Source organism: Peromyscus leucopus, chromosome 17 (assembly GCF_004664715.2).
Source record: "Peromyscus leucopus breed LL Stock chromosome 17, UCI_PerLeu_2.1, whole genome shotgun sequence".
Lineage (NCBI taxonomy): Eukaryota > Metazoa > Chordata > Mammalia > Rodentia > Cricetidae > Peromyscus > Peromyscus leucopus.
In genome coordinates, this window is record NC_051077.1 from 8,487,544 (window position 1) to 8,500,429 (window position 12,886).

Below are 12,886 nucleotides of genomic sequence, written 5' to 3' on the forward strand. Positions count from 1 at the left end.
TCTAGCAAGTCCTAGATGGGATAGATGCTAGGGTGGGTCAACCCAAGGCCCGGCTGTGGGCCTGGTGGTAGCCAAGCTAGTCGGTTCAGGCCACTGTGGCCACCCATCTTGGGTAAGGGGGCAGAGTTAACTCCCCTACATGCATGCCCTCACCACAGGTGAGGGGTGGAAGCCATCTCTCTTGTTATAGTGTCCAGCGAGAGGCAATGCCAGCTCTCTCAGGGCCAGTGAAGGGTGGGGCTGGCTCAGCATGGCCTTCTGATTTCATTTCCCATGGTTCCTAAGGCCTCCTGAGGTGACACAGGCCACAGACATTAACACAGACCCCAGCTGCAGCTGGACCCAGGCGTGGCCCTTGGCAGCATCTTGGGCCCAGAAGACATCTTGGCTCTGGGTGGAAGGAGTGGCTGCTACTCAGGTAGGAATGATTCTAGCTATATGGCTGCCAGATACCACCAAAGCCTCAGATTGTGACCCCAACTCTAGGCCTCTGTGTGACCTTTGGTGGCAATGCATGACATGCACTTCAGCACAGAACCCAGCTGTGGCAGGACGATGGACCCCAACATGGTCCTCGTCAACAGCTGGGTCTGGATGCACCACTGCCTCAGTGGCAACATGGCCCTGAGACATCAACATGGCCCTCTATCTCTGGTGTCTGCACAGCCTTCGATAGTAACAGGATCACTGAACATCAGCACAGACCCTGGCTGCAGTAGGGCCATGGACCCTGACATGGCCCTCAGCTGCAGCTCTGGCCTAGATGTCACCATGATGTTGAGTAGCAGCACAGGCCACTCAGATCTGGATGCATCCTGGTCCTCGGACACCAAACTGGACTCAGGCGGCTGATCTGACCCTGGGCAACCTTTATGGTACTAGGTGGCAACAGGAGCCACGTAGGTCAATCCAGACCCTGGCCTCTATAAAGCCATAGACCCAGACATGCATGGCCTTCAGTAGTGGCCAGGGCCTGGATGACACCGTGGCTCTGGGTGGCAGCACAGGCCTCCCATATCTGTATGGCCCCTGCTGTGACATGGCCTCCAGACTCCAAGCTGTAGGCTCTGGCCCAGATCCCTGGCCTCTGTACGGGCCCTAGTGCCAACCTTGGCCACAGACTTCAACACAGACCCAGCTGCTGAGCCACAGACCCAGACATGGCCTCAGGCAGCAGCTCAGCCTGGTTGACATCCTAGCTCCAAGTGATAGTCCGGGCCACTCAGATCAGGATGGTTCCGGCAGCGGCATGGCCCCTGGACACCAGCAAGGCCACAGGTTGTGGCCCAGAATTGTGATTTCAAAGCATGAATGGAAGTTTTCAAGTGTGACTCCTCAAACACGGGTCCCTGTGGGTTTTATCATACCGTCCTATCTGCAAGGTAGACTTTGTTCTGCATACCCTTTAGTTTCTGCAAGTGCTTTTATTATTTTGCCTTGGAACATATTTATGTGTGTGCCTAGCGTGTGCATTGGACATTGTCTTCTGTACTGGGCCATCTGCAGTGGCAGCCTCACCCTGTGCTTGCCCATGGACCAGGGTTCAGGTAGGATGTGCAGTTCAGCTGCCATCACCTGCTACAGCTGCTGCCTGCCAAGATTGTAAGTGTGGCTCACGTGTGCCCCATGTATGTTCTCCTTAAAAAGCCCAGCTAATCTTAGTAAGCAGACTCCTGGAGAAGAATAAGAACAGAGAGCTCATGTAAGGCCGCACCTGTAAGGGTCAACTCGCATCCTCTCCATTCTCTGCAGCTGTCATCCCACAGAGCCACAGGGAGCGCACTGGATTTTCTTGTGGGCCTTTGTGGCAAGAAGTTGGTTTAATGTGAAAATCTAGTAGGGCGTAAAATCAAATATGTGCAGATTAAAACCTGGAGCTTTGTACTGAAGACTAATCTAGAAGAACTAAGTCTAGTGCTGGGTTTTATTATTTTGTAATAACCGATTGCATCTAACAGGCGTCTTCTCTGAGAAACTGGTTTTTATTACTTGGTAATTTAGAGTTGTTTTGGATGGTGCCTAAAGAACATAGGCACAAACACGCAGGTATGGTGAAGCACTGACCAACCTTGGAAATTTGCTGGGATGTTTGCAGGGACTTGCCTGCTAACTCTAAATAGATTTTTTTTTTTTTAATTTTTAGAGCTTGTATATGAATGTGGTGTCTGTGCATGGACATATGTGTGGAAGCACACGTACATGGTATCTGCCATTGCTCTTTGTCTTAGTCTTTGAAGCAATGTCTCACAGTTGAACCCAGTGCTCACCTATGAGGCTTGTCTTTAAGCTGTAGAGAGTTTAGGTCTGGTTAATTCTGGTGTGTGATGCTTTTATTATTTGCAAGTTTTAAGGTTTAATTAAAACACAGACAGACAGACAGACAATATGGGTAGTCTGGCTAGTGAGCTTGCTCTGGGATCCTCCTGTTTCAACCTTCCAAGTACTTGAATTACTAACAGGTGCCACACTCACATGGTGTTTATGTGGATTTGGGGATCCAGACCCTGGTCCTTAGACTTGTGTGGAAAGTGCGTTATCCATTGAGTTGTCTCCCCAGCTCTGTCTCTAACTAGATCTTAAAAGAGTTAGGTGGGTATGGTGGTGATTGGCAGAGTCTGCAGTATTCTGTTCCCATTCGGCATAAACAGAACGCTTAATTTTTGTTGTGCCTAACTTACATTTGCATTCAATCCATGTTATTTCTAACTAACCTTCACTCCACTTGGTTTCAGGTGTTAAAAATGGACCAGTGAAGCCTGAAACTTCAGACAGCTCTTGCACAGGCCTTGTCAGACCTCGACAGAAAGCAAAGAAATGTGACAAAGGACAGAAGGTCAGTAGATAGATAGAAATACAATTCCAACCTTCCCATGCTCAGATGTCATAATGATTACTCCATGTACCGTGTTTTTGTTTACGAAATTAATTACAGGTGAATGTGGGCAGTTTGGGTATAACACTGAGAGGTCTGAAGCCCTCCAGGATGAAGTGTTGGCATCCACAAACCTCGAGTCCTCATGTGACTTTACCACCACGTGCCTGGCCGTGAACAAGCCTCCTGCCGCTCTCAGGCACCATGGGGGCCGGTGTCTTGCTCTGTGCTAATTTGCAAAATATTCACTAGATAGGAGTAAAGTGCTCAGATGTCCTTCATTTGTGAATAAATCAAGGCCTAACATAAAACCCTAAGACCAGTAGTCATAAAGCTCGTGGAGCATATGGTGAACTTGAAGTCGGTATGGTAAGGCGAGACCTTCCTGATAGGCCAGGAAGATGGCTGCAGAGGCTCCATCGCTTAGGCGTTGCTAGAAGTCCTGGTTTAGATAGAGGTATGGCGAGGACAACGGCCGTGCTTTTGTCACTTTGTGGTTTTGAAGAACGATAGAAATTTCTTGATGTGTGGTTTCTCTTTCAGCTTCCCAGCACATCGAGATCATTTATGTAGGGTGGGGATGGGAGCTTGTTTGGCATCTGGTATTGTTATGAGTCAACAAAAACACTGGGTTCGGTTTGGATACTGAAAGCTGACTGTAGGATTGTAGAATTAGATTGGTAAATTAAGTACAGCTTCCTCATTTGAGTCATCTCCAGGTTAAGCTAGTATCTGTCATTTCCCCCTTTCCCCTCAGAAATGGAGAATTTTGCCAGATTGTTTTGATCCTTAATAGATTTGAAGATAGTCTACATTAAACTGAAATTTGAGACTTTGACAGGGCCTTGTTTTTATGTACAGTGCAAACCAAAAGATTCCATTTTACTAAGCACGGAACTTGTTCGTGTTATCTTTGTGACATCTTGTGATTGAGCCAGGGATGTAGCTCAGCAGTATGCCTGTCTGGGATGTGCGAGGCCCTGGGTTTGATCTCCAGAGCTGCAAAGAAATGAAAATCTTGCGACTGAATGTTAATGTTGAAAAGAGGGTTTCAGTGGGCGGTGGTGGTGCACACCTTTAATCCTAGCACTTGGGAGGCAGAGGCAGATGGATCTCTGTGATTTTGAAGCCAGCCTAGTCTACAGAGGGAGATCCAGGGCAGCCAGAGCTGCACAAGGAAACCCTGTCTTGAAAAACCAGAAAAGAAAGAAAGAAAAGGTGGTTTCATCTGCTAATTATTGTGGCACATGTAGACCAACAGTCCTGGTGGCCAGAGTACAGTGTTTTCATGTATGCTTCTGCTGTAGGGATGAACACAGCTAGATGTTTCTCTGGGCACTAATGATCTTCTACCCCTCAAGCAGCAAGGGTAGGTATTGTCCCATCCTAGCAGCCCTGCAGAGGCAGGCCAGTCAGAGTGGATAATGCTGAATCCTGTGTCACATGGAGATTTGAGGTGAAGGGTAGGGAGTCAGAGACTGGCAAGTGTGGACCCCAGGGACGCAGAACAGTCCTGGGGGCCCTGAGAAGACCCAAGATCTAAGCATCAAGGGAGATGAGGTACCCTGTGACAGTTGTTCCAGAGTGCTGTGTTTATTTATTGTGAGCCTTCTTGTTTGATCTTTGATTTGTTCTGGGAAATTACCAGCTATTGCTGCTTCTGCCCATTTTCTCAACTCTTTGTGGTTTTTCGAGACAGGGTTTCTCTGTGTAGCTTTGCACCTTTCCTGGATCTCTCTCTGTAGACCAGACTGGCTTCGAACTCACAGAGATCCTCCTGCCTCTCCTCCCGAGTGCAGGGATTAAAGGCGTGCGCCACCACCGCCTGGTGCATTTTCTCAACTCTTTATTGCTGGCAGTAAGTACAGTGTTACCGTGTGTTACCCATTGCTTCTGGAGTTCAGACCTTGTGATGTTTCTTTCGTCTTGGATCTGTTTGTAAGACAGAATTTCACTCTGTAGCCCTGGCTGGCCTGGAACTTGTTGTGTAGACCAGGCTAGCTTCAAATTCAGAGATGCTTGCCTCCTCCTCCTGAGTGCTGGTGTTAAAGACATACACAGCCAAGCCTGGCCTCTCGTGTATCTTTGTTTATTTATTTTTTAATCAGTTTTGTTTCTATCTCCCCTTTTGTTGACTATATGTCCATTGTGTTGCTAAATCTACAGACTGAAGTTCCTCACCATTCATTGCCCTTTTGGGTTCTTATAGCTTTATTTGAATTTTATCATTTTCAGTTCTGGACCGTGCATGCTCATTTCGAAGTCTGTGTCTGACACCTCTGCTTTCCCTTGTTTCTGTTTTTATTATCTACAGTTTCTCATAGTTTTCAGTTCTATATTCCACAGCAAGTAACATGTTGGTTTGGTGTCCAGTCAGGAGATGGACTGGTTAAGAGCTGGGTCTCTGTCAGGTAGTCTGAATGTCCTAGGGAATGCGAACCTCAGATGCCATGTCAGCAGTTCAGGTCTTGCTGCTGGCTGCCGGGGTAGTGATGTCACAGACATTGCTTGCCCTTTCCTAGCTTGTAGTTTTTTGACTGATCCCAGTTTGTTGGTAGATTTACAGGACTCAGTCTATCACTACTGGAAACTATGAGTTAATTTTTATGGTCTTTTTAAGAAAGAAGACTTAAAATGGTGGGCATTAATTATATGTGTCTCTATATATGTGTATATATATATATATATATATGTCCATATTTATACATACTTTAAAAAGAATGTATATACTTTATAAAGGATGTATGTGTGTGTGTCTATATATTATATATATATACTTTTATCGATTGGTTGGTGGCGGGTTGTAGGGGATGAAAATATGTGTACATGTGTACACTTGCATGTGGGGGACAAAGTCAACATTGCTCCACATTTCATTTCCTGAGTTGTATAAGAAAGCAGGCTGAGCAAGCCATGAGGAACAAGCCGGTAAGCAGCACCCTCCATGGCCTCTGCAGCAGCTCCTGCCTCCAGGTTCCTGCTTTGACTTCGCCCAGTGATGGACTTAAAAGCTGTAAGGTGGAATAAACCCTCTCCTCCCCAGGTTGCTTTTTGTTATGGTGTTTCATCACGGCAATAGACACCTTAAAACAGTGATCTTTCCTGAGTTTCTCTTTAGCGGGAAGAAATACAATTCAGTAAAGAGTTTATCGTCTCAAAATGATAGCTTCCATTACAATGTTTTTGATTAGACACCTACTTTCAATAGGAAAAGTATGTTTACAAATCAGTCTAGAATCAGTCTCTTTTAGATTGACAATTCTAAATATTTATAAATTTTCCTCTTTTTATGCTGAGGACTTGGTTAAGCAGTTTATCAGCTCTCCTCTCTTAGTTTATAGTATGTTTAGTTGTAGGCGATGATAAAGTTATGCATCATTCCAGGGAGGGAGGAATATGAACTACTCAGGGAAATTGACCATTGAGGATTCTTGAGCATAGAACCGGAGGAAGCTAAATGCAGGCTTCATGCTTGAACTCCGTAAAAGTACATGAACTCTGTTCCTCCACGGTTTTTCATTTGTTCTGTTACTCCTGGGCTTGTTGTTGTCTGAAAGATTATTATCCTCAACAAAAATTTAACCTGAATCATCAACTGCATAGCTCTTGGTCAGTGGCTGAGTTTTTAAAATCTCATTCTGGGGCTATGCCTGCCAATCCAGGTTGTTCCACAGGAAGGCAAGCTGTGGGTCAGAGCACAGAGGGTTTGCAGATGGCTTTCAGAGATGCGAAGCCTTAGGGAGAAACAGAGGACCAATGTACCGCACCTATTTGACAAGGTTTTTGTTGTTGTTTTAAAAGAAACCATACACCAGATAGAATGCTTACATTTCTATCAGCATTTTAAAAAGATTTTGCATTATTATTATTATTATTATTATTATTATTATTATTGTGTGTGCGTATGCACATGTGTGCTGCAGCTTCCATATGGACATTAGAGGACATCTGCAGGACTTCCTTCTACTGTGTGGGTTGTCAGGCTGCACAGCAAGTCTTTTTACCACCTCAGACATCTCCCTGGCCCAGAATACTTACATCCTGAAAAGCCTTGTACATGAGCAAGGAAACAAATAGCTTGCGTGTATTTTAATAATTGCTGTTCTCCCAACTTTACTAGGCTATGAGTCAATAGGGGCATGCTCTGTGATGTCTTGCAGTACTCTGCATGATACAGCACTCCATGGGATAAGGGATATTGTGTGTGTGTGTGTGTGTGTGTGTGTGTGTGTGTGTGTGTGTGTGTGTGTGTGTGAATATTTACATATGTATGAGTACACGTGTGTGAGTATGCATGCATATGGAGGCCTGAGGTAGGACCTGGGAGCCTCCCTTGGTTGCTCTCCCCCTTACTCATTAACTCAGATCTCTCAGTTGAATCCAGAGCTGGCAAATATGGCCAAATACCCAATCTGGGTAGCCAGCTTCCTCTAGGGATCCCCTGTGTCTACCGTCCAAGCACTGGGATTGTAGATCGGCTACCACACCTACCCCGTAGGTTTGCAGATCTAAACCTCAGCTCTCAGGCTTGCACAGTCAGTGCTGTACCCACTGAGCCACCCCCAAGCCCTCCCTTGTATGCTTTCATTTGTTTCATGTGCGGATGTTTTGCCTTTATGTGTGTCTGTGTACCATAGTGAGCAGTGCTCACAAAGACCAGAACAGACACCAGATCTCCTTGAACTGGAGTTCTAGATTCTGAGCTGCCATGTGGATGCTGGGAATCAAATGGGGATGGTCTGGAAGAACAGCCAGTGCTCCTAACCACTGAGCCATCTCTCCTTCCCCTCTTTCATCTTTCATTTGGACTCAGCATGTTTCGGTCATTTCTTGTGCTCTCTGTCCCCACTCCATTGGAATCGTTGCCACATAGTGTGTGTTTTTGTTGTTTTTTGGTTTTGTCTTTTTGTCGATGCTCCCCTCCTAGAGAGGTGGCTTTTGTGTCAGTGAAAGATGGAGTCTCTCCTCAAGGTTGCATGCTGCAGTACATCACTGAAGTTGACTCCTGACTTAAGGCCTACTCTTCCCTCCATGAAAAAGGCCCTCCAGACATGATTCTCATTGTTATGATAGAATAAATGGTTTTCCATTTACTGTAATTCCAGGACTTTGGCTGTATGCCTTTAGATATTATGGTGGAAGCTTTGATTTCAAGCCTAACTTTCAAGTTGAAATAGCAGTGATTCATCCAAATGACAGGTGATATTTGTTTTTGTTCTTGGAAATTCAACATGAGTATTTATTATTAAGAGAGTCAGGGAATTGTCACACTTCCTCTAAGATGACACATTTTATAAATGTCCCCGTAAACAGTTTCCTGCTGTTGATTCCTGCTGGGTGCACTGAGATAGGGCCGATCTCAGGGTGGGTCCATTGAGAGCCTTTGGGAGATGGGCTTAGGGAGACTGAGCGTGGGTTTCTAACAGGTGTTTGGTGATCTGCTGCTACTTTGATAACCCTTCCTGGCAAACCACACCCAGAGCTGGGAGAGGTGGGCTGGGCTCTCGTTGTGACAGGTGTGGGCTTCAGCAGATGGTGCTGTCTGAAGCCATGCAGAAACCGGTGGCATCTTGGTGGCCCACAATAACAGTCTGCTCCCATGTTCTATAGAAAATATTTAATGCAGTCTTCAAAGAGCTTTGGATTCATTGTGAAGTGTGTTGCTCAGAAGTCATCAAATACAGCCGTGGTGGTGCACATGGCTGTAATCCAGCATTCAGGAGTGGGAGGCAGGAAGATCAGAAGTTCAAGGTCATCCTCAGCTATGTAGCAAATTCAAGCTGTGTAGGGAACTGGAGAGAAGTCTCTACCAAACCAATTACTAATAAGAAGAGCAATGTGAATGTGTTTAGCCTGAGCTAGGTGAAACCCTGTCTCAGAACCAGCAGCAAGAACAATCTGGAGATGTATTTGGACTGGAGATGATAGAAGTGAGGGCCTTATTGGACAGATTCCCCTAGGCCTTCAGTGGGCCACACAGCTGGAGGCCAAGGTGACAGTGCACTTCCTACTGAGAGTCTGTGTGGCAGAGAGAGAAGCTGTTCCAGGAGTCTGGTAGGCAGTCAAGACTCTGGGCAAGATTGAGTCATCAAGTCCTGTCTGAATGTGTTGTATTAGTTACTTTTGGTCACTGTGACAAAATGCCTTACAAAGCAACTCATAGAAGGCGGAGTTTATTTTGACTTACAGTCTGTGGTGGCTTTGAGTTGTGATGGCAGACGTTCTAGACTACTGGTCTCATTGCATCTGCAGTCAGGAAACAGGTGAATGCTGGTACTCAGCTCACTTTCTCCTTTGTATTCAACCCAGGACCCCACCCCATGGGATGGTGCCACTCATCTGTAGTTAAACCTTTCTGGAAATGCCTTCACAGGCACACCTAGCATTGTGTTTCCATGGTGATTCTCTTAAGCCTAGACAAGATGCCAATGGAGCTTTCCTGTCCCATACCTGTGACTGCTGGTTTCTAAGGTCTAGTTTATTAAATATACTATTTGGGGGATGTTAGCTAAATGATAGTTAGCCCAAGTAATCTGCTTACAAATATCAAGTCCTTCAATTTCAAGGATTCTCTGGGAGTAAAGAAGCTGATTGTGTGGGTTGCTACTCAGTCCTTTGCCCCCTGAGTACACACCTGTTCTCCAGAGAGTCACCACCATGCTGGTAACCATGCCTGCCAAGTGCCCCACACTGTGTCCGTTCTGTCCCCCAGTGACCCAGCTGAGCTAACCACATTCATGATGTTCTTTCTTGTGCTGAGTTGGTGACTCACTTCTGTCCCATATAATGTGAGGGAAGTCTTCCTGTGAAGTTCCTGGGACAAGTGTTCTCTCGTGGATATACCCCTGGGAAGAAGGGGCTGGCCATGTCCCCTGGAACATCTACAGCCTGAGGTTGAAGCCAAGAGTGAAGTAAGGAAAGGAGAGTGGAAGGCAAGGCCTGCAAACCTCACACTGTTGCCATGGAAATCAGATGGCTGTGTGCCTAAGGGAAGGGCTGCTTCAGTTCGGAGCCTCGGGGAACATCGTGTGTGCAGAGCACAGGAGGTGGAGCCGCTCGACTTCGTGTTGTGTCCAGAATCCTGGACCTTGTGTACCTAAGGGTGGGGCTGCCTCAGTTATGAGCCTTGCATAACACCACACACAGCAGAGGAGCGTGGCCTCTGCCCATCTGCCCGAAAGCCTAGATCTCACTTCAGACATGGTGCTTTCCCAAGCAGGACTGTACTTCCTCCCTGGCAAGACAAAGACTTTCTCTCCATCACTGGGTTTTTATTCCTTTGTCTTTCCTTAATTCCCTAACATTTTGACCCTTTTAAATAGTATTGTTCTCTTGATATTCAGAGTTATTACTTATAATACAGGGTGATTTGCGTTTTTTATTTTGCTTATTTTTTTTTAAAGAAATAACAGAGGGAAAGACATTAAATAGAGAGTGACATATAAAAGCTGCCAATTACAAATCAATGAGGCATTATATCAGTTAAACTAAGTTAAGAAGCATTTCAATTTAATTTTTGGCATGCTTTTGTGGCTTTTGGATGTAAGTGGAGATTTATGTCAATGTCTGTCCAAGAAAATCTCATGTCTGTTGACTGTCAGATTAGAGCAATTTGGGATGAGGGATCTTCATCTTTAGATTTTCAATAAGTATGTTTTTATAAATTACAGTGTTTTATTTTTTGTGGAATTATCCTGTTTTTCTTTTTAAAATGTATCTGCTCCATATTTCTGTTTTGTATTTAAAAACCTAGTCTTTTTCAGTGTTAATAGAATTGTTTCTTTTTCCCATTTTTTTGTATTTTTCTTGACTGGTTCCACTTCCAGTAAACTTTTTTAAAAAATAATATAAATGTGTAAGTGTGTACATGTACACACTTGGATTAGTTCCCAAAGAGGTCAGAGGGTGTTGGGTACCCTCCGGCTGGACTTACAGGTGGTTCTGAGCTGCCCAGTATAGACACTGGGAACCAAACTCAGTTCCTCTGGAAGAGCAGCAACTGTTCTTAATCCCCGAGTTATTTCTCCAGCCCTCTGTATCCTCTCTTTAAGGTTCACTTATTCTTATATTGTGTGTGCGTGTTTTACCTGTGTGTGTATGTGAGTACTACCTGTATGTAGGGCCTGCAGTGCCCTCGGAGGCCAGAAGAAGTCGTTGGGTCCCCTGGAACTGAAGTTAGGGATCGTTGTCAGCTACCATAGGTGTTCTGAGAACCAAATTTGGGACCCCTAGAAGAGCAGCAAGTACTGAAAACCCTTGAGCCATCTCTCCAACCCCGATTGTATCTTTATAAAAATAATTCGGATATCAGTGACAGTTTGCTTGGATATGCATTATGTTTTTAAGTATAAAGTTATTCCTTTGATGCTTGTTTACTTTTTGATAGCTTAAGTGTATACAGTGTATTGTGAATTCACTCACCTCCTACTCTCCCATACCCCTCTCCTACTCTGTAGACCCTTGCATCTAATCCCTTCATACTTTCATGCCTTATTTATTTTGTACAGGTCTTGTGCAGCTGGCCACAGCTACTGTGTGCTCATGATTACGTTGGCTGCGTCATACCCAGCAACAGTGTTTTACAGGACTCTTCCTGTCCTCCTGCTCTTCCTGTTTCCCAACCCCTTTTCCATAATGTCCCAGGTCTTGGGGTTGTTATGGATGCCCCATTTAGAGATGAGCACTCAACAGCTGTTTGTTCTCAGCATTTTGACCAGTTCTGAGTCTCTATATTAACTGTCACTTGTTGCAAAAAACAGGCTTCTGTGGCCAAAGGGGAGGGCAGCACGAGCTTAAGGGTATAAAAAAAAAAATGAGTATTTGGAAGGCATCTTGGCTACCCATAAGGCTCTGCTGCTACGGATGCCACACACTTGAAATGCAGGACATGTGTCAGCCATTTCTCTAACCTCCAGAAGAGACTTGAATGGTATAGGTGCCGGCGTCTGGACAAGGCGTAGTCCAGGGAGTGACGGGAACGCTTTTCTAGGGGAAGGATTGTCTTTTGTTGTTGTTTTGGCAGCCTCTGTCCTTTGTCATAGCTGATTTACCCTTTTCGTTTCCTCTGTAGTCACAGTGGTTTATGATTCTGACAGTGCTCGTGTACTTACAATGGATTTACACCAGGAGTGAACAAGATCTGTCATCTTTGAAAATGCTTGGATGATCTCCTCAGTTCACTCTGTTGTGTTTTTGTTTGTTTTTTTCTAGACAGGATTTCTCTGTGTAACAGCTCTAGCTTTCCTGGAACTCATCCTGTAGACCAGGCTGGCCTCGAACTCACAGAGATCCATCTATCTGTCTCTATCTCCCAAGTGCTGAGATTAAAGACGGGCACCACCACTGCCCAGCCAGTTCACTTATTTTTAAGGAAAAGTAATTTTACTGTTTATCTGAAAGCTGATGCCTAAACCCAAACAATTTTACAGTGTTTTATTCCTGAAATGTTTCTCTTTTATCACTAATAAAACAAGTGCATCTGTTTGGTTTGACTTACCTTTGATCTTACCGAAACAAAATAAACCACAGTTTCCCAAATGTCACATTCTCTCCTTCCCAACCTCCCTCTTCTCTCGCCCTCCCTCTCGACTCTCTGGAACATTCACTTTAGAAACTTCAAAAAGTACTTTTTCCTAAGTTAAAAGTCATGTTCACGGTGTATGCATTAGGGTTCCTTCCCAGTGGGGTTCGTTTCGTAGTTCCGGTTGATTCTGTGTGACTGACTGCATGGGCCAGAGGCTATGGTTATGGCCGGTGCTCTTCTATTCAGGACACAGTCTTACCTGTTCTTTTTCCAGTGAGTAACAGAATTAGAAATAGAAGTTTGTTTGCCTTCTATAACATCATTCTACAAAACATACCTTGCCTTGTGAGATGTGGCCAATATAGGAGTTGGAAAATTAAATTTTATATGACTATATTGCAAATAATAACATGAAGGTTTCAGCCTTCCTTGAGTCTGTCCTCATGAGGCAGGCTCCTTGTACTTTGTGTGTGTGTGTGTGTATGCACGCA

General features: G+C 45.0%; 1 protein-coding gene across 1 annotated transcript in view; it reads left to right on the plus strand.

Moving 5' to 3' along the window:
- Mcph1 (microcephalin 1) overlaps positions 1-12,886 on the plus strand; it is a 207,893-nt gene that overhangs the window by 38,083 nt on the left and 156,924 nt on the right. Inside the window, 1 exon segment of the mRNA XM_028882066.2 lies at positions 2,733-2,833. Coding sequence (XP_028737899.1) covers positions 2,733-2,833 — 101 coding nt within the window.